Source organism: Somniosus microcephalus, chromosome 17 (assembly GCF_052327205.1).
Source record: "Somniosus microcephalus isolate GS21.2 chromosome 17, FLI_Smic_1.0, whole genome shotgun sequence".
In the NCBI taxonomy this organism is placed as follows: domain Eukaryota; kingdom Metazoa; phylum Chordata; class Chondrichthyes; order Squaliformes; family Somniosidae; genus Somniosus; species Somniosus microcephalus.
In genome coordinates, this window is record NC_141003.1 from 15672082 (window position 1) to 15694410 (window position 22329).

Consider the following 22329-nt stretch of genomic DNA (forward strand, 5'->3'; position numbering starts at 1 on the left):
AAATCAAAACACACAAAGAAAATCACGAATGGTTGATTGATAAGATAAGAGAGATCTAATCATCTTTATTTTTATTGAATTGATGTATGAGGATAACTCGATACAACAAAATAATTAGCGTATCATTGCAGATATTTTTCATCTATTACGTACTACAGATTGATCAAAAATGTACAAGCAAGGTTCATTTTATTACAAGTACTTAAATGAAAATTCCTCAAATATTTAAGCAATAACAAACAATTACATCTACATTCTATGATATAATACTGGAATAAGTTACTCTGTTTTCATTTGTTATTTTTGGATTTCCTCGATTTTTTTGGAGCCTGACAATTCTAGCGTCGCGTAGGTCCTTTGTTTATTCGGTAAATCCGTGTTTGGAAAGACTGTTTATGGGCCGGTTTGCCAGTTTCTTGGCTGTTGCTCAAAGTAGTCATCGGAATAATACACAAACTGCCTGAGCTACAATACACGACTAGAGTCAGCCAAACTTATATTCTCCATTATCGCATGAATGTTGGTGCTACTGTGGTGACCTGTGTCTGTCTCATCCGCTTCTCAGCCCCGTCTGAGGGTACGTGGCCCTCTCCTGTTCAAGCTTAAGCCTTGGAGCTTACAAAGTGCTGTTCAAATCTATTGCAGCATATTAGCGATTTTAGCCTTTGCTTCCTATGTGGGCCAGAAACAAAGTATGTTCTTATGGGTCTGTTTCACTGCTTTCACCAGTTCACGTACTGCTGGTGAAACATTGAACAGAATGACCTGGGCTAGAGATAAAGCAGAAAAACCATAATGAATATCTTTAAATAAGTACGGATGTAAAGGCCGATAATTACTGTAACTAATATTTAAACATGTCAATGTTCTCTCTACAACACAGTTACAGACATCTTTAAACGTGCAGCAGTTCTAGAACACGAATTCATTAAGCATTTCCCCCCAAAAAAAAACAAATATTATTGATTCTAAAAACAATTATTACCGAGGTACAGTTTCAACGAATGACAGTGTTCTTTTGTGCTTTTTAGCCATTTATAACAGTACGCATCGGTAGCGGGGGGGGGGGGGGAAATTGGTCTTCGGAAGTAGCGCGAAACGGGGGATAGCGAATCGGCAACCCGTTTCACACCGTGCTCGATTTTGTTTTCGGAAGGCCAATTTCATCCCCGAGCTCCCGGTGTTAAATATTTTTCTAAACGATTTGAATGACCCATTACGCGGGAGAAATACTTTTAGAAAATAGGCAAACTGTTCTGACATGATGATGATAAAATCTCTCCATTACAGCAATCATCATTCTTCATATTTCAACCCTTTGCGGAGATGCATGAATGAACGTTTCGGCTCTTCACTGCGTAGCGGTCCCTTTACACCTTTTTCACCTGTGAATTAATGACGTTTAATCATAAAGAATGATTGAAGTATTTACTCAGTTTCAATATCAGCGTTTTCAAAGACATTTCTAGAGAAGGTGCAAAGTCGAACATGATTGTCAATTTCAGATTTTGCCGACACTGTTTGAAATCCCAGCCCCTGTAGCGAACAGCAATTGTCTTCAGCCATTTCGGGCCGGAGGCTCACCGCTTCACCCTAACTAATTGCGGAATCCCAATGGACTGGTTGGGAAAGTGATTGCGTGTCAGAGCAAATTTCATTTACCACTTGCCTTAAAGTGGAAATTTCTGTTGCATATATACAAATTATCAGATCCATTTTTAATTTGATTGTTGGAGTATTTCTGCGCTTTGAGGTGTAGAATGTATTACTGTCTTGGACAATCAGTGGACCCTGAAAACAGAAAACACTGACTTCAAGTTTAAGGCTTAATAGTAGAATTCTCCTTTGTTACTCGTAGACTCTCACTCCCCCTCTCCCGTCAGCTCTCTGAAGTGTTGTACTAAAATCAAAGGCTTACATCAGATCTTACCTTTATTAATCTGAAATTGGCAGTGCGCCCCAATGATGATCAGGAGAACTAGAAACGCCAATCCACCCACCGCATATCTAAAATACGAGTAGTAAGGGGGCATACCGACATTATCTGCAAGATTAATAGGAGCATATATATTAAGTTGTATATTATGGTGAGTGCTTTGTAAACAGAGGCCTAAGCAGAGTTTATTCGTTAATCAATGGTGTTTTCAGTAAGTCCGCAGTATAGAACGGAAAATGACGTTGAAATTAATAATTTTTTACATAAAATATTATAGCGAACTTCATCATCGAATGCATGAGACGCATCTGCAATAATATGCGAAGGGGTCCCGAATTTAAGGCTTTCGAACACTGTCGCAGCGGAGGTACAATACGAGAGGGACAAGCTTCCCTTTGATGGTGAAAATGGTTTCGCCGTTGCCAGCATAAATGCCGAATTGCAGAAATCGGTTAAACTCCTAAATCACACTGCATGTATTGAAGTAAGAATGCCACTAAATAGTAAAGGAGATCAACGCAGTTGGCTTATTAATTATTTTCTGTTGAGGCAAACAGTTGTTATTAAAACCATGTAAGCGGCTGTACTGCAGCTATGCTGTTAGCACAGATTAAATGAAATGTATGAAACAGGTCCAGCCTGCAATGCCATGGAGGGGTAAGGGTTGGCCAGTGGGTTAATTTCAGATCTCTTTACGAGGGTTCGCCGGAAGGGAGATCATGATCGGGAACTGCATTGGGAGAAGCCCGGGCGCAGGCAGCTTCAATGCAGCTCCTGATAACAGACTTGATGCAGGAAAAGTAGATAATGTAAACTAATAAAACCATTTTAACATGGAAAGAAACAAAAAATGATTACGAACGGGCAGAATGTGAAATATAATGGAGCAATAAAGATAAACATCATGGTGGTATTTAGCTGAAGTATCCGAAAGTGGGGTCAGGATGGGGAACTGCATTGGGAGAAATCTCAGAGCAAACAACATGACTGTAGCTCTTGGTAACATTCTTGCAAGGAGAGCAGAAATTGGGAAAGAGTAAAACAATATTAACTGGAAACAGACGAAACTGGAAATTATTATTAATAATAAGTCGGTGAGGAAATATAATCGGGCAAATTATATATTGCTGCGTATGTTTCCCTTCCAAGGGGTTGGAGTTTAAGAGTAAGAAAGTCTTGCTGCAATTATCTAGGGCTTTGGTAAGACAGCACCTGGGGTACTGTTTACCGTTTTGGCCTCCTTACCTAAGGAAGTATATACTTGCCTTAGAGGGAGTGCAACGAATGTTCATTAGTTTGATTCCTGAAATGAGAGGGCTGTCCTATGAGGAGCGATTGAATAGAATGGGCCGATATGCTGCAGAGTTTACAAAAATGAAAGGTGATATCATTGAAATGTATAACATTCTTAGAGGGCTTGACAGGGTAGATGCTGAGAGGATGTTTCCCTCGGTTCGGGAATCTAGAACTAGTCGTCATAATCTCAAGATAATGGGTCGGCCATATAGGACTGAGATGAGGAGAAATTTCTTCATTCAGATTGTTGTGAATCTTCGGACTTCTCTACCCCACTGGGCTGTGGATGCTCAGTCGATGAAAATATTCAAGACTATGATCGATAGATTTTTGGGCACTGAGGGAATCAAGGGTTATGGGGATAGGACGGGAAAGTGGAGTTGAGTTAGGTCAGCAATTAACTAATTGAATGGTGCAGCAGGTTCGATGGGCCGTATGGACTACTGCTGTTAATGTTAATTTCTTATGTTAATATGTTCTTATATTATTATATATATCAATTAGAGGAATTTGAAAACAAATAAAGTTTGACTGAGAATATATGTGTGGCGGGCGACCTAATCCATTTTACAGCACATCGGGTTGTTCTGGTCGACGTGGAACAAACGATATAGGTAGGAACAGGGAGGAGGTCGTGCTGAAGTCAGGAGCTAAATTAAAAAGCAGGGCCTCGAGGGTAACAATCGTTGGATTATTACCCGAGCCACGTGCAAATTGTCAAAGAAGCAGTCAGATCAGAGGAATTAACACGTGGCTAAAGGGGTGGTGTGGGAAAGAGGGTTCCTTTTCATGGGACAGTAGCACCAGTACTGGGACAGGAAGGAGCTGTACCAATGGAACGGGCGCCACCTGAACCGGGATGGGACCTGTGTCCTATCAGAAAGGGTAAATAGGGAGGTGGCAAAGGCTTTAAATTAGTAAGATGGGGGGAGGGATCCACAAGAAATGAAACTAGATTAAATATAAACAAAACAGGAAATGAGAGCATAAGCAAGAATAAAGTAAGGGAGTACATTGATGGCCAGCGAATAAATAGAGTTATAGAACAGGAGTGTAAAAAGATGTTTAAAATAAAGTGAAAGTAAATGCTATTAAAAATGTCTGTACAGCACACAGTGTCCGTAATAAAACAGGGGAGCTGGATGCAATCATGCATTGTGAGGAGCCAGACCTAGTAGGGATTACTCAGACATGGCTGCAGAAAAATCAGGGCTGGGAATTAAACATTGCAGCTTATAACATATTTAGAATAGTTAGAGAGGGAAAAAGGGGAGGTGGTGTGTCTGTACTTATTAGGGATAACGTAATGGCAGTAGAAAAAATTGACGCAGCTATCAGCATGACAGAAATAGAATGCATGTGGATGGAGATGAAAAATTAAAATGGTAAATCACACTAATCGGGGTAGTCAACAGGCCACCTAACAGGGAAAAGGATGTGGATGATGAAATATGCAAACAAATTAGGAAAATTAGGAAAAAGTATAGAATAATTATCATGGGGGATTTCAACTACCCAGTTATTAATTGGACAGAAGAGGTAGGTAAAAGGAATACGGGAATGGAGTTTCTACAATGTGTACAGGTCTCCATTCTAACCCAATATTTAAAAAGCCCAAGAAGGGAGGATTCGCTATTGGATCTAGTAATGGGGAATGAACCAGGGCAGATAAGATAAATAAAAGTAGGGGAACATCTGTGCAATATTGACCATGATATAATACTCGTTAAAATAATAATTGAGAAGGACATAAGTATCACAAAGACCATGGTAATAGAGTAGAGAAAAGCTGATGTTGGGGGGCTGAAAATAGAAATTGGGAAAATAAAACGGGCAAACAATGAAATGAAACAGCAATGGGAATCATTTAAAACTGTGTTCAACAGAGTCCAGGAAAAATATATCCTGCTGAAAAACAAGAACAAACTAACCACCAATGAGACGCCATGGATGAATAAAGATATAATGGAAAATTGAGCATAATGAAAGAGGCATACATTAAGTACATGGACAGCAGAGGAGAGCATGCTAAGGGAAAATACGAAGAGGTCAGGAGAGAAGTCAAAAAAAGGATAGGCAAAGAGGAACTATGAAATAACATTTTCAAGGAACATAAAAAAAAATATTTCACAGGCACATCAATAAAAAGGAGGTCGGGATGGGAGTAGGGCCATTAAGGGATGGAAATGATAATACCACAGGCAGTGATTGAGAGATGGCAGAAATCTTAAATAATTAATTTGCCTCTTTATTTACCAGGGAGATAGAACTGGTGGACATAAGAATTTAAGAACATAAGAAATAGGAGCAGGGGAAGGCCATTCACCGTTCGAGCCTGCTCCGCCATTCAATGAGATAATGGCTGATCTTCTGCCTCAATTCCATTCACCGGCCCTATCGCCATATCCTTTGATGCCTTTACTAGTCAGGAATCTATCAACTTCTGTTTTGAAAATACTCCATGACTGAGCCTCCACAGCCCTCTGGGGTAGAGAATTCCAAAGATTCACCACCCTCTGTGTGAAGACATTTCTTCTCATCTCAGTCCTGAATGGCCTACCCTTTATCTTGATGCTCTGGCCCCTGGTTCTAGACTCCCCAGCCAAGGGAATCATTCTCCCAGCATCCGTGACATTGGATCATGAGATTAGTAATTAAATAGCTGCATTTAAAATAACAAGAGGAGATATATTAAATAAACTGATCAAACTCAAAGAGGAAAAAATCCCTGATCCAGATGGATTACATCTGTGCATTTTAAAAGAATCCAGGGAAGAGATACCAAAATTCTATAGACTCTGGAACAGTTCCCATGGATTGGAGGGTAGCTAATGTAACCCCACTATTTAAAAAACATGGTCGAGAAAAAACGGGGAATTATAGGCCGGTAAGCCAGACATCGGTAGTGGGGAAAATGCCAGAGTCCATTAGAAATGATGTAATAGTAGAGCACTTGGTAAACAGTGACAGGATTGGACAAAGTCAACATGGATTTACAAAAGGTAAATCATTTTTGACTAATCTACTGGATATTTTTGAGGATGTAACTGGTAGAATAGATAAGGGAGAACCAGTGATGTGGTGTATTTGGACTTTCAGAAGTCTTTCGATAAGGTCCCACATAAGAGACTAGCGTGCAAAGTTAACGCACATGGGATTGTAGGTATGTTACTGACTTGGATAGAAAACTGGTTGGCAGACAGGAAGCAAAGAGTTGGAAATAACGGGTCTTTTTCCGAGTGGAAGGCAGTGACTCGTGGGGTACTGCAGGGATCGGTGCTAGGACCTCAGTTATTCACAATATATATTAATGATCTAGACGAGGGAACTAGATGTAATATCTCCAAGCTTGCAGACAACACAAAGCTGGGTGGGCGTGTGTGTGGTGAGGAGGATGCCGAGCAACTCCAGTATGATTTGGACAGGTTGGGCGAGTGGGCAGATGCATGGCAGATGCAGTATAATGTGGATAAATGCGAGGTTATCCACTTTTGTGCAAAAACGGGAAGGCAGATTATTATCTGAATGGCAATAGATTAGGAAAAGGGGAAATGCAACGAGACCTGGGTGACATAGAAACATAGAAACATAGAAGGTAGGAGCAGGAGTAGGCCATTCGGCCCTTCGAGCCTGCTCTGCCATTCAATGAGATCATGGCTGATCATTCAAATTCAGTACCCTGTCCCTGCCTTCTCCCCATATCCCTTGATCCCTTTAGCCGTAAGAAATATATCCAACTCTTTCTTGAATATATTTAATGAACTGGCCTCCACCGCCCTCTGTGGCAGAGAATTCCACAGGTGGCGGGAGAGTCCAGAACCAGGGGTCACATTCTAAGAATAAGGGGTACGCCATTTAGGACTGAGATGAGGAGTAATTTCTTCACCCAGAGAGTGGTGAACCTATGGGATTCTCTACCACTGAAGAGAGTTGAGGCCGGTTCAGTAAATATATTCAAAAAGGAGTTAGATATATTTCTTAAGGCTAAGGGGATCAAGGGATATGGGGGAAAGGCAGGGACAGGGTACTGAATTTGAATGATCAGCCATGATCGCATTGAATGGTGGAGCAGGCTCGTGGGGCCGAATGGCCTACTCCTGCTCCTATCGTCTATGTTTCTATGTAAAGGCATTATTACTCATATTTAATAATCCGTTAGAAAAAGATGTAGTGCTAGAGGACTGGCAGATAGCTAACATAATACCTATGTTTATGAAGGGAGATAGAACATGTCCAGGAACTATGGATCAGTCAGCTTAAATTCGATGGTAGGAAAATTAAAGAAATCGCTACTAAAGGAGAAAATAGAAGAACATCTAGAAGCCAAAATTATAATAATGAATAGTCAGCATGGATTTCAAAAGGGAAAGTCTTGTTTGAACAACCTCCTTGAATTTTTTGAAGAGTTAACAGGGAGAATAGACAAGGGTAATGCAATAGAATTAATTTACCTATATTTTCAAAGGCCTTCTATAAGGTATCACGTAATAGATTAATGAATAATGTCAGAGAATGTGGAATCAGAGGACAACTAGCAGAATGGACAGCGAACTGGCTTCAAGACAAAAAGCAGAGAGTAGAGGTAAAGGGTAGCTATTCACAATGGCAGAAGGTGTGTAGTGGTGTTCCACAAGGATCAGTGCTGGGATCACTGCTATTCACAATTTATATTAACGATTTAGGCTTTGGAATCAAAAACACAATTTCTAAATTTGCGGATGACACAAATTGGGTTGGTAGTTAATACTTAGCAGGACTGCAACAAATCATAGGAAAACCTTAATAATCTTGCAGAATGGACATATAATTGGCAAATGAAATTCAGCACAGAAAAATGTGAGGGATTACATTTTGGTAGGAAGAATAGGGAGGTCACTTATTACTTAGAACGTACGAGTCTGGGTGCGGTAGAGGAACAAAGGGATCTCGGAGTACAAATACACAAATCACTTAAAGTAGCGACACAGGTTAACAAGGCCATAACAAATAAAGCAGGCACTAGGATTTATTTCTAGATGTATAGAATTGAAAAGCAGGGAAGTTATGCTAAACCAGTATCGAATCTTGGTTAGACCACACTTGGAGTGCTGCGTACAGTTCTGGTCACCATATTATAAAAAGGCTATAGAGGCACTGGAGAGGGAGCAGAGAAGATTTATAAGGAGGATACCAGAAATGCGAGGGTATACCTAGCAGTAAAGGATGAACCGGCTGGGTCTCTTTTCATCTGAAAAAATAAGGCTGAGGGGTGAACTAATTGAGGTCTTTAAAATTATGAAAGATTTTGATAGAGTCGATAGAGAGAGAATGTTTCCAAGTGGTGAGATCGTGGAACTCGCTACCACAGGGAATAGTTAAGGCAAATAGTATAGATGCATTTAAGGGGAGGCTAGATAAACATATGAGGGAGTAGGGAATAGAGGGTTATGCTGACGGTGTTAGTTGAGGAAAGACGGGAGGAGGCTCGAGTGGAGCATAAACGCCGGTGGACTGTTTCGGCCGAATGGCCTGTTTCTGTGCTGTATATCCTATGTACTCCTATGTAATGATATTATACATTAAAACGTGAATTTAATACTTTCGTTGATATCTACCACGGGATTTCTGTGGGCTAACTTCATGATTGTTGGCATGTACAAACTCTACGATTTATCTCTTTACGAATTTAGCAGAAGCTGTTTTTGTACTGTAGGCCTCGTACCTTGGTTAGATTTAGAAACAACATAGGTGACAGCAGCTGAAGTCTCGAGAGAGACATGAGAAACCGAACAGGTATAATTGGCGTTTCTCGGGACAGACTGCATCTCAGTCAAAGAGCTGCAAACTTCATACAGTCCCTCCGTGTTCGGCACTTTCCTGGTATGTATTCCTGATGTAGTTTCGACGCCATTTTTATACCAAGTGAGGGTGAAATTCTCCGGATAAAACGCAGCCGTTTCACACACAAGAGTCAGAGACGCAGGTGAATTCACTTCAGTTGTCCTGGAGACAATCGTCAGTGGGGTTGGGGCCGCTGCGGAGCAGAGAATGAAGAAAGTCGGTTTACTGAGCACCATTGCGAGAAATTAAATATGATTCTGATTTGCCTTCGGTGCATTATGTTATCATAGCACCATTACAAAGCACAGCGTCTTGTCATGTTAATGCTATGCATGCCATCTACACACACCCTATGCATATCTCTCGTAGACTCCGGCATCTGTTCAAATTTACTTGCGCCATCCACTCCAAGACTTTGAGTTATTCAGCAGTTAATCAGACATCGCAACGATTGCTAATCTATGTTTGCGTTTCATAGTCCCCAAGTATTAAATACTTAAACCCTGGGGGTAAGTTAGCGCGCCGAGACCCTCCGTGTTTGTTACTCATAGATTGACATTGAGGTGTAAATTGCATTTTGTAGATGATAAAACGAGGGCTTGGTAGATATCGGACAGATCTCACAGCCGAAGCCTGACATTTTCTGAAATAAATTATGCTCAGTTGAGCCTCAGAGGGTTTCGGTAACACGGTTTCTCGTTATTGTTTTATTTATTGGAGGTTAGCCAGGTGACAGCGTTGTGTGTTCCAAGCTCCAGTCTGTTGAGTGAAGCCGTTGATCAACAGTTAGTTTCACGCCGGCTTTCTAATCCCTGATGCTAACATTATGTGAGAATTAATTTCAGGAATGTTAAACCGCAAAGACAGCGATGGGGGCAGACAGAGCTTCAGAAATGGGCCAAGATGTATATGTTGGGTGAGGCGCATTAGTATGAACGATTTTCAGTCAGTTATATGCTTGGAATTTGTTCCGAACTTCCGCTATTTGACATCAGGTGTATAAATTGTTTAATTATAGTCTAATTGGTTAATATTGATAAATTTTGCAATACTCTGCCTGTGATATTAAATGACTATTTAGCAGTTCTACACGGAGCACACGAACATACAACTTTACTTATTTTGCATTACTCTGCCTGTGACATTGAATATCTAATTAGCAGTTCTACGCAGAGAACACGAACATACAACTTAACTTACCTAGAAATGTATTGATAGGAATGTGTATACTGCCAAAGGCGGTGCAATAAAGCAATCACAAAACACCCCCGTTTGTTATGTTCGATATATTTACGACTGTGCCGCTCTCCTGTGTTTCACACTTACCATGCACAATTAGATGTGATCCGGTTCCATTTCCTCGAATTATTCCTTGATGGAACACTGCACAGTGATAGACTCCAGAGTCTTGGAAAGTCACGCTCAGCAACTGAAAGAACCCGCTCGCTTTACTTTTCAGACCAAATCGTTTTCTGCTTTCGGCGCTTGTGCGCAGGTATTCATTCTCACCCTGTTTCCACCAATACACTCTTACCCAGGAATTCTCCTGGGAGATGGGGAATATGCAGTGGAAGGTGATGTTCCCTCCTCTGGGTATAGTCGCTTGTTTGGGCGCTTGTGTAACACTGAACGAAATCTGGTTCGCTGCTGTCAGAAAATATAGCCAAGTGCACGTTAATTGTATTAGACACGTGATGGAGTTGGAAGAGAGAGAAATGATCTAAATAGAGGGAGCACATTTCACTAAATTAGTGTGAAAGCTACCTTGGAATCATTTTATAAATTAAAGGAGCTGCGACAATGAATAAAGAGGTACCTGTGTAAATAATACCCCGGAGAGTCAGGCTCAGGAAAAACAAAGTCGCCGACATTCTGAGCAACAGATTCAACTGACGACTCTCTGCAGTAACTGCGAGTTTGCAACTGTTAAGAATGGTTTGCGGTTAGTTTCCAATGAGATACGTCGCAATGACGTTTAACATCATGTCATTGCGGATTCATAAATTCGGCTTCGTTTGTGAAGTAGGATTTTTTAACTTCTGCAATGAAATCGACTGCTGGAATCACATGTGTGACAGACAGCAATGATTAAAGCAATATATTTGATTTTCAAGTGCAGAATTTTCTAACACTCGTGGATTGTTTCCTGACAAGTGACGGCAGTCTAAGCAGGTTGGATACAGAGGAAAAGCGTTGGAGAATGGTGGTTTTGTTGACCATGTCAAAAGGGAGTTCAAACGAACATAAGAGGAGATTACGCACCATGGTCACAGTGACACTTACTCTAATTAATGGCAGTTTTGATGTTGCGTGCAAGGTAGAAAACTGAGTGGAGAGGTTAAAACAGGAACCGGTGGGCACCTAGGCACGCATCTGGGAGGTGACAACAGGTTCACTATTTTAAGGGAAGTTGGAAATTTGGCGGCACTTTGCAAGGAGGGAGCGGTCGAGTGTGAGCATATTCAGAATGGGTGACCACAGCTGTTTCCAAACGAAAGGGGACAGTCTCTATTTATCATTTATAATTTTAGCTATCATGGAGGCCAGAAAAGGAAGTTGGGTGGTCAGCGGTTAAGTCCGACTGGGGCCTCTGATTCAGGAGGTGTTTCATGTGGATTAGATGTGTGCATGTGGGAAAGAAGGAAGATAAATACACGGAAACAGGCATTCAGAGGTACGGTATGAAGGGGAAGAGAGATTTGGCCTGGTATGCAAGGGGAATGGAGGAAGCCGTAGATGTAGCTGAGCGGATGGTCTCTATTTGATGACAAACAAACTCATGAGGTCTGTGAACTTAGTGGATAAAGTTTCAATATGTGGTTGGTAGAGGGTGAAAGAAACGGTGGGTTACTATTGATCTCCTGTACAATTGCAGAGCAGTGGGCAGTTGCGCCAGAGAACAGTGAGACTCTGCAAGGCTTCACATGGTCCAGCCAGATCTGGCCTTGGATGTGTTATAAGAATCCCTCGGCCCTAGGTTACCCTGCCAAAGATTTTGCTAGGACATCCAAATTGGATGTAACAAGGTTTTATTGTAACACTTAGCAGTATGAATCATACACGCAGTATTAAACAGCGATTACAGATTCAAGGTTGGTATTTCCCAATCCTCTGGTCAGCAGCGCAGCGTGGAAGGTCTTGTTCAAAAATCTGCTGTGTTTGGTTCTGTTTGTGCTCTTCCACTTATACCGCTTTTCTTATGCGTCTGTGGTGCATGAATATTGACAGCGATTATTTCCTCGGTGTTCTGAGTCCCTCTGCGCTTGCGCCCCCGTTTGGTACAGCGGATGCACTCTCGATCCGGTCGCACATGCGCACCCGATATTACGGCGGCTGCGGCTCGCGGCCACAATCAGCAGCTTTCCTCGGCTCTCTGTGGAGAGGTTCAAGGGATTGCATGAGGTTGGATAGGAGAGGGGTCCGAAGCGGGGTGGATGAGTTAGCAGCTCGGAGGCGAGGGAGAGAGGAGCTCGGAGAGGGGGAGAGAGAGGAGCTCGGAGGCGGGGTAGAGAAGAGCTCGGAGAGGGGAAAGAGAGAGTGGAGCTTGGAGAGTGGAGAGAGGAGCTCAAAGAGGGGAGAGTGGAGAGAGTAGCTCTGAGAGAGAAGAGAGGAGCTCTATAGGGGATAGGGGAGAGAGGAGAGAGGAGCACGCAGAGGGAGACAGAGAGGAACTCGGAGAGGGGAGATGAGAGAGAGCAGCCCATGGCGATGGAAAAGGTCAGGAGCTGGGGGCGGGGACGAGTGGTGGAGAATCTTAGGAATTCGCGGGGGAGAAGGTCAGGAACTCAGTGGGGAGAAGGTCAGGAGCTCGGGAGGAGGGGAGAAGGTCAGGAACTCAGCGGGAGAAGGTCAGGAACTCGGGCAGAGACGGTCAGGAACTTGGGTAACGGGCAGAAGGTCAGTAGCTCGGGGTGGGGCGAAGGGCAGGATCTTGAGGTTGGGGAGAAGGTCAGGAATTCGGGGAGAAAGTGGGGAACGAGGGGGAGGGGAGAAGTTCAGGAGCTGGGGGGCAGAGGAGAAGGTCAGGACCCGGTGGGAGAAGGTCAGGAGCTGAGCTGGGGGAGGGGCGGGGGGGTTGTTGGTGTGGCGGGCGGAGAACAGGAGATTGGGCGGGGTGTGGTCAGGAACTCCGGTGGTGGGGAGAGCGGTTGCGGCGGTGTTTAGAGCATGGGGAGAACAGTGGGGATAGGGAAGAATGTGACCCAGGTCTAAAGCGGGGACTTGAGAGAGAAAGATGATCCAGATGGGAAGATGGATCACGTTCCCCCCCTGTGTTACACGTGGATCATGTTCTTCCAAATGGAAGAATCAGTGAATCCCTTCTCAAACACGGAGCATGTGAATGGCCTCTCCCCAGTGTGAACTCACTGGTGTGTGAGAAGGTTGGATGCATACGAACATACGACCAATGACGGACAGTTAATGACCATCTTGGCCATTGAGCCTGTCCCACAAAAAGGCGAAACCTTGTGTATCACAACATATACACCCCACCCCACCTGAAACCATGCGATCACTGGAAGAGGCAAAAAGAACAAGAAACCCACGGCAATTTGGGCAAAATATCTGGGAAATTCTTCTCCAAACCATCTAGGTGATGGAAACCAGTCCAGGAGATCACTGTGGCCCTGAAGTCCCTGCAGTACCTAGACTATGTAAGAGGTGATCCCCGCCCCAAACAGACACAAATCCAGCTCTGGCTTGAAGGAATTCAGTGAGTCTGCATCCACCACGTGAAACAGCATGAGAGCCACCTCTTGACATCTAACCTAGATCTAGCCTTATACAAATTAGTTTTGTTGACCCCATTTCCTGCCTAACCTATTTCATTGAAATAAACTGTCATCTGGAACACAATATATTCCCTTCGTTATCTTATAAACCTCAACCAGATACCCCTCCCAAGTCTACGTTTCTCTTAGGTAGAGAGTCCCAACTCTTTTAGCCTATCGTGATAACTAAGATGCTTTAGACTGGGAATTAGTCTAGTGGCCCTCCTCAGCCCCCTTTCCATAGCCTCAATATCACCCACCATGCGAGGAGACCAAAACTGGAAACAGTTTTTCAAGTGCAGCCTGACTAAGGCCTTCTACAATGACAAAACAGTATGCCTCGTCTTGCACTCAATTGTACACCTCAACAACCTATTTGCTCTAGCTATGGCTATATGGCATTGCTCCTGTACCTTTAAGGATTTATGCACTAGAATGCCCAAATCTCTTTCTATCTCCACCATATTTAATGTCTTTCCCTGAAGGGTGTATGAATGTTGAGCATTTGTACAGCCCACATATATAACAATGCACTTATCTAAGTTATACATAATTTCCAGCCTTGAGCCCAATCTCCCAACACATTAAGATCTGCCTGAAGCAGGTGAGCATCATCTACAGTTCTAACATTCGCACAGATCAAGGTATCATCTGAAAATTTTCAGATAGTGCCCCCAACACCTACATTCATATCATGAATAAAATATGTAAAGAGAACGGTCCCAACACTGATCCCTGCGGGGCATCACTGGTGAGCGGTCTCCAAAAAGATCCAAATCCATCTATAACCACTTTTTTTTTTACGTCTCGCCAGCCAGTTCTGAATCCAGCTCAATATATTACCACTAATACCAAAAGTTTTGATCTTATAGAGAAGCCTCTTATGCGGTACCTTATCAAACGCTTTTTGGAAATCTGAGTCGACAAATACTCCTGGAATTTCCTCATCCACCAACTTTGTAACTTCCTCAAATAATAGAATTCGATTTGTAAGACATGACCTCCTTTTTATGAAGCCATGTTGGTTGTCCTTATATGTGCCTCTCTATCCATGTATTCGTATATTGCATCCCTAATCATTTATTCATGCATCTTACCTATTACTGACGTTAAACTAATGAGCCTATACTTAACCGTGTCTGTTTTGTCACCTTTTTTAAAGATGGCGACTACCCCAGCCTCCTTCCAATCGATTGGAACCATTCCAAAGTTCAGTGAGCTATTAAAAATACAGGCTAGGGACTTGCACCTTTGCCCCATCTTCCTGAGGACCCTCGGATGGATATCATCTGGCCCGGCTGCTCTATCTATTTTCAAGTTCTTTAATATTTCTAAAACAATACGTTCATCTATGTTAGTACTAGCTTTGTTAGTAACGTTATTAAATTCTAATGGTTGAGCATCAGTTTCAAAGGTGAAGACCAGCGCAAAATACTCATTTAATATTTCCACCATACCCAGTGAGTTCTTTGTAACCTGTCCTAGAATACCCTTCAGTGGCCCAATACAGTGTTTGATAGTTCTCTGACTCTCCACATAACTGAAAAAGCTTTTCCCATTACTGCCGCAGTTGTCTACGATCCTTTTATTCACTACCCTTTTTTGCTGATCTAATAGTAGCCTTCCTTTTCTTTAGTTGTTCCATGTAATCAAATCTGTTTAGTTGAGTATTAAATGTCTTTAATTTAGATAAACATTTGTTTACATTCTATTTGTCTTTATACATAACCAATCAGCCACGTTGGCTTTTCTTACAACATTTCCTTCTTTTGATTTTGGCTATATATTTATTTCCCATCTTTTTTATCTTGTTCTTAAAAACTTTTCATTTATTTTCTACATCGGTCTCATTACCACCCAGGAGGGCTAGCCAATTTACCTGTTCCAAATCATCTGCCATTTTGCTGAAGTTTGCTCGTCTGAAATCTGGAACGAATTGTAAGTTCTGAGTACCTTTAGGTCTACTAGCCAATTGGAAACGTATACTGTTGTGGTCACTGTTGGCCAGATGTTCTCCAACATGGAGGCCCGATCCGAGGTCAGACTCACTACTAAACACACGATGCAATATATGATTATCCCTAGTTACTTCATTAAAATGTTGAGTCAGGAAACAGTCTTGTATATTTTCGACAATTTTTTCACCTGCACTTCCCACCACAACAGCAGGTAAAACATCATGCCAATGAATGCCACGAAAATTAAAGTAATTCATCAGACAAAAGTGCCATTTTATATTAAAATCATTTTCAATCAGTTCCCATAATAACTCATTAAGCAGTAGCAGGGCATTTTGAAATTCATAATGCAGTCAAGCAGGGTCAGCATGGCTTTATGAAAGGGCAATTATGTTTAACAAACTTGCTGCAGTTCTTTGAGGAGGTAACGCGCATGGTGGACAAAGGGGAAGCAGTAGATGTGTTGTATTTAGATTTTCAGAAAGCATTCGATAAGTTGCCATATGAAAAGTTCCTGCTTAAGATAAGAGATCACGGAATTGGGGGTAATATCGTAGCATGGATATAATGTTGGTTAACTAACAGAAAGCAGAGAGTCAGGATAAATGGGTCATTTTCCAGTTGGCAAATGGTAACTAGTGGGGTGCCACAAGGATCGGTGATGGGGCCTTAACTATTTACAATCTACATTAATGACTTGGAATAAGGGAGTGAGTGTAATGTAGCCAAGTTTGCAGATGATACAAAGATGCGTGGGAAAGCAAGTTGTGCAGAGGACACAAAAACCTGCAAAGGGATATAGACAGGCTAAGTGAATGGGCAAACATTTGGCAGATGGAGTATAATGTGGGAAAGTGCGAGGTTATACACTTTGGCAGGAAAAATAAAAAAGCAAATTATTATTTAAATGGAGAGCGATTACAAAATGCTAGAGTTGAGAGGGACCTGGGGGTCCTTGTGCATGAAACACAAAAAGTAAGCATGCAGGTACAGCAATTAATCAAAAAGACAAATGGAATGTTGGCCTTTATTTCAAAGGGGTTGGAGTATAAAAGCAGGGAAGTCCTGCTACAACTGTACAGGGTATTGGTGAGACCACACCTTGAGTACTGCGTACAGGTTTGGTCTCCTTATTTAAGGAAGGATATACTTATGTTAGATTGGAATTTTTGGAGAAACTCTAGATGGAGACGGAATTGAAGACAAGTAAAAAATTTATTAAAGAAGCTAAGAGAGGCTTGTTAACAAGGGAGAGTCACCCTGCTCCCTCAAACAGGAGGTGCACTCACAGGGAATAAACAGTAATTCATTCAAGTAAGACAGTTCGATAAGCACCACCCACCTACTACAGAATGGGGCGTGTATATACAAACAGTGTCATAATAATTACTCTTTATTGGTTTATGTGGTTAGTCATTCAACTGTCGGGTCCACCACTCAACTGTTGGGCCCACCCCCTTGAACTCAGGTAACACCTGACCATGCTAGCCACAGATCTGGAGTGTAATTCTACTCCCGCATTTCTGTTGCTATCTTTTCCTCGTTACAGGCCTTGTTTATAGTTTGCAACTTAGTACAATTTTGGTTTTTAATTTGTACCCTTATCTCCTGGGAAACAGGGCAGTGTTTAGACACTGCTCTACTGAAGTGCTGAGAACACACATAATCCCATGCCCTTATCACTTCTGTGTGTCTTTGATGTTTGATATTCGACCTTGCTGCATCCGTACTATCTGTTCCCAGCTGCAATTTGTCAGTCTCAGTTATAAGACTTTAAAAAAAAATCTTTGTCTTAAACAGCTAACATAGTCAGGTATCCCAGAGGTAATTGGGAACAATTTGAACCTTTCAGTCTAACATAGTCAAGTGTCCCTGAATTGATTGGGAACTAGCTGGATCCCGCATTTGCCTTGGAGTCAGTTCAGAGACGATTCATTTGGTTAATTCTACAGACGAGGGGGTTGACTTATGAGGAAAGGTTGAGCAGGCTGGGCCTATACTCATTGGAATTTAGAAGAATGAGAAGTGATCTTATTGAAACATATAAGATACTGAGTGGGCACGACAAGTTAGATGCAAAGAGGATTTTTCCCCTCGTGGGGAAATCTATAACGCGGGGGCATAGTTTTAGAATAAAGGGTCGCCCTTTTAGAACTGAGATGAGGAGGAATTTCTTCTCTCAGAGGGTCCTAAACCAGTGGAATTCTCTTCCCCAGAGAGCTGTGGAGGCTGGGTCTTTAAATACATTTAAGGTGTAGATAGACAAATCATTGCAAGATAAGGGAGTGAAGGTTTATGGGGAGCAGGTGGGGAAGTGGCTTTGAGCCCAAGATTAGCCAAGATCTTATTGAATGGTGGAGCAGGCTCGAGGGGCCAAGTGCCCTATTCATGCTCCTATTTCTTATGTTCTTATGTTCTTATGATCTTATGTTCAGGTGTCTGACCCGGGGGACTAAAACAATTACTGATAAATAGTCCCTGCCCGTGAGCTTGGAATACTTGAACCCAGAGAGCCTCAGCTGTATGGCAGTAAATCCCCAGGCCAGGATGAAATGTATCCCAGGCTGTTAAGCGAAGCAAAAGAGGAAATAGCAGAGGCCCTGACCATCACTTCTCAATCCTCTCTGGCTTCAGGTATGGTGCCAGAAGACTGGAGGACTGCTAATGTGGTACCCTTATTTAAAAAGGGAGAAAAGGATAGACCAAGTAGTTACAGACCAGTGAGCCTAACCTCGGTGGTGGGAAAATTATTGGAAAGAATTCTGAAAGACAGGCTAAATCTTCATATAGTAAGATGCGAATTAAGCAAGGATAGTCAGCATGGATTTGTTGAGGTAAGGTCGTGTCTGACAAACTTGATTGAATTTTTTGAGGTGGTAACAAGGAGGGTAGATGAGGGTAGTGTGTTTGATGTAGTGTATATGGACTTTAGCAAGGCTTTTGATAAGGTTCCACATGGCAGAATGGTCACGAATTTAAAAGCCCATGGCATCCTGCGTAAAGTGACAAGTTGGATTCAAAACTGGCTCGGAAACAGGAAGCAGAGGTTACTGCTTGAAGTGTGTTTCTGTGACTGGAAGACTGTTTCCAGTGGAGTTCCACAGGGCTCAGTACTAGGTCCTTTGCTTCTTGTGGTATATATCAATGATCTAGACTTGAATATAGGGGGTATGATTAAGACGTTTGCAGATGATACTAAAATCGGCTGTGTGCTTGATACTGAAGAAGGAAGCTGTAGACTGCAGGAAGATATCAATAAATTGGTCAGCTGGGCAGAACAGTGGCAAATGGAATTCAATCTGGAGAAGTGTGTGGTAATGCATTTGGGGAGGGCTAACAGGGAAAGGGAATACACATTAAATGGTAGGAAACTGGGTACTGCAGAGGAACAAAGGGACCTTGGAGTGAATGTCCACAGATCCCTGAAGGTAGTAGGCCAGGTAGATAAGGTGGTTAAGAAGTCATACGAAATGCTTGCCTTTATTAGCCGTGGCATAGAATACAAGAGCCGGGGGGTTATGCTTCAACTGTATAAAACATTAGTTCGGCCTCAGCTAGAGTACTGCGTGCAGTTCTGGTCACCACATTACAGGAAAGGTGTGATTACGCTAGGGGGGGTACAGCTGAGATTTACAAGGATGTTGCTGGGAGTGGAGAATCTTAGCTATGAGGAAAAACTGGATAGGTTGGGCCTGTTGTCTTTGGAACAGAGGAGGCTGAGGGGAGATCTTATTAAGGTGTGTAAAATTATGAGGGACATAGCTAAAGTGGATAGAAAGGACCGATTTCCCTTAGCAGAGGGGTCAGTAACCAGGGGGCACATATTTAAAGTAATTGGTGAAAGGTTTAGAGGGGATTTGCGGTGAAATGTCTTCATCCAGAGGGTTGTGGGTGTCTGGAACTCACTACCTGAAAGGGTGGTATAGGCAGGAACCCTAACCACATTTAAAAAGTACTTGGATGTGCATTTGGGGTGCTGTAAACTGCATGGCTACGGACCAAGAACTGGGAAGTGTGATTAGGTTGGATAGCTCTTTGTTGGCCAGCGTAGAGATGATGGACCGAAATGGCCTCCTTCCATGCTGTAACTTACTATGATTCTATAAGTCTACACTTGATGAGGCAATATCAAGTCTTTCCTTAGCTGAGATTCTCACTGATAAAAATAGCAACCCCAGCTCCCCTTTGACTTATTCTATACGCTGTTAAATCCTTGTAGCGCTTTCGGTGAATTTATGTCCCATCACTTTCATGTAGCCATGTCTCAGAAATACATATGTTTAATTTCTCCAACACAACATAGGATTGCAGTTCCAACAATTTGTTTCCAACATTTTGATGCATACATACGAACCCCACACACATGATCCCCACACATATGCACCCCACACCCATGGAACAGACACACACACATGGATCTCCAACATTCCTGGACGCCAAACACATGGAACCCACTCACACAGACCCCCATACATGGACTCTCCACACACGGACCCCATGCACAAGGAACCGTCATTCAGAATTAAAGAATGTTTATCACTTCCAGAAGAAAAAAAAACACCCCATACAGCACCAAAGATTTAACTACCCACTTATTACAGTATGAAGTCTTATATTTTACCAGCCAAGGACAACTATAAGTAAAATTGCTGAATATTATTAACAGAGGATCTTCATAAAGTTAACTATACTTCCACGTTCTGTAGTCTGGCAAGACTGGAGCAAATTACTCATTGCAGGGTTGTTTACAACAGGCAGGATAACATTACACAATCTACCAAGGGGAACAATCAGAAATATGGTCTTGTCCTCCAAAGGGGAGCAATCAGAAATCTGGTGTTGCAAATAAATGCTGCCTTGATTATTATCAGATGAAACTCATTGGCTGCACCCTATCTAGTTTTAACCAACCATTCTCTTACACAGACAATGTGCCGTTGTTTGCCTGTAATTAGGTGTGACTTCCCTCTAGTCAATTGTCAAAGCATGCAATTGATAAGTTGCTAACAGTTGAAGAATTTATGTCCATCGAAGGCCATCTAACAGTTAATGAGGTGTGGTACACATCCTAATTGGTTCCACTCTGTCTAGCTTCAATCATCTTACAGCAAATTAGGTTACCTAACAATTCCCCACCTCGAGGTTGCAAAACATAGTTCTGATTCTGCAACGGAAGGACCAGTCGTCTCCACCCTCCCGCATAAGTGCAGCTCGCTCCAGATTATTAGCGTGTAATTTCACTAATATGATGACTGAACTTTGAGTGAAAGTACTGACACCGTGGCATGGAGGCCGTGCAAGCACTACTGTTATTCCCGTCCGTTCGACTGTGTAAGTGGCAAACCCCATTGTGGGAGGCATTCCACTGGCCATTGACTCCTGTCCTTAGTAAACTGTTAGCATTCAACCTCCTTCCTCCTCTGTTTCACAACAATAGTGTCGAGTAAGCACGAGCATTTGTAGTGGAGTATATGGAACAGACTTTATTGATACACTGTAAAAGGTGACCGGTCTTTAACTGTATATAGAAGTGTCTTTTTCCCGGTTTCTGTATCTTTCGAGCACACTTTGATATACTGTTGAAAACCATGATTCTTTATATGCCATATGTTGACTACATCAAAGGAAAATGTCAAAATGATGTATTTATTTCCCAAATCATTTGAAAACAGAATATCCATGTAAGCAATTTGCAAATGATACTTCAAAACCACTCCCGTTAAACAAAACCTCCTTTACCTGCTGCTATCTTTAGCAAAAGGACTCGCTACCCCGTTTTGTTACCCTAAAACTAAAGTTGCATTTTATTACCTACACTTATTTCCTTACACAAACATTTTACATATCAGAAGGCAGGACAAGCTTTCTCCTCACAACACTTCAAAGTCATCCCCTTTATATTTTAGAAAGCCTGTTAATTCAAGATACAATGAAGATCGACTGTTAACCCTTAACTCCCCAAGATGTCCAAAATACATCTCTCCAGGATGTCCAACATAAACACGTGAAATAATCCTCGATTTGCTCCCAAAACCGGGGGGAAGATATTTCCTCAGTGTTCTTGTTGCCAGTGCTGTTTATCCTATGGGGAAATCGTTGTACATCTTTCTCCATCATTTTCCCAGGTTTCATTATATCTGGGATGTGGTTATCACTAGATAATCCCCAAAAATATGTACGGTGCACGTCCGCAAGTGTAGGGTCCCGACAAATGCATAAACATTGAATACAAACTCCTGATCCTTCTGGGACCTGGTAAGTCGTTGGTATGGTTTTGTTCAGTGCACAGTTTCTAAGTTTTCTCTCCCAAATATATAGTCCTGGTAGTGATTGGTCCACTGTGTGTCGGTTCCTCTTTGAACTCCATCTCCAACGACCATGCTTGATTCATTGGCTGGGGACACACTCCTGGTCAGATATCAGTCCACGCTGTAGATACCGTCCAATCTCCATTTCTTGTTTTAGTTCTGTAAACCAAGCATTGCATTTGTCATTATCTCAGTCTTAATATATGGAGATCCCCTTTCAGTGATCCCAAACGCTTCAA

The 22329-nt window shown here is 42.2% G+C and overlaps 1 protein-coding gene and 1 pseudogene across 1 annotated transcript; one reads left to right on the top strand and one right to left on the bottom strand.

Moving 5' to 3' along the window:
- The window catches only part of LOC147105528 (tyrosine-protein phosphatase non-receptor type substrate 1-like), a 535426-nt pseudogene that overhangs the window by 57836 nt on the left and 455261 nt on the right, over positions 1 to 22329 (top strand).
- LOC147105529 (signal-regulatory protein beta-1-like) lies at positions 673 to 10923 on the bottom strand. The gene is made up of 5 exons (XM_086010898.1): positions 10869 to 10923; positions 10379 to 10699; positions 8909 to 9245; positions 1931 to 2007; positions 673 to 770 (listed from the first exon to the last, which is right to left on the bottom strand). Exons 1-5 carry the CDS (start codon positions 10921 to 10923, stop codon positions 673 to 675), a joined length of 888 nt encoding a protein of 295 aa, XP_085867024.1.

What these genes read in the sequence shown, in the direction of transcription:
- LOC147105529 (XM_086010898.1), bottom strand. Translation starts at nt 10,923, where the DNA reads ATGTCGGCGACTTTGTTTTTCCTGAGCCTGACTCTCCGGGGTATTATT. An exon ending in CCGGGGTATTATTTACACAG is followed by an intron (nt 10,700 to 10,868) that starts GTACCTCTTTAT and finishes ATTTTCTGACAG; the next exon opens with CAGCGAACCAGATTTCGTTC. An exon ending in CCAATTTCAGATTAATAAAG is followed by an intron (nt 771 to 1,930) that starts GTAAGATCTGAT and finishes CTTTATCTCTAG; the next exon opens with CCCAGGTCATTCTGTTCAAT.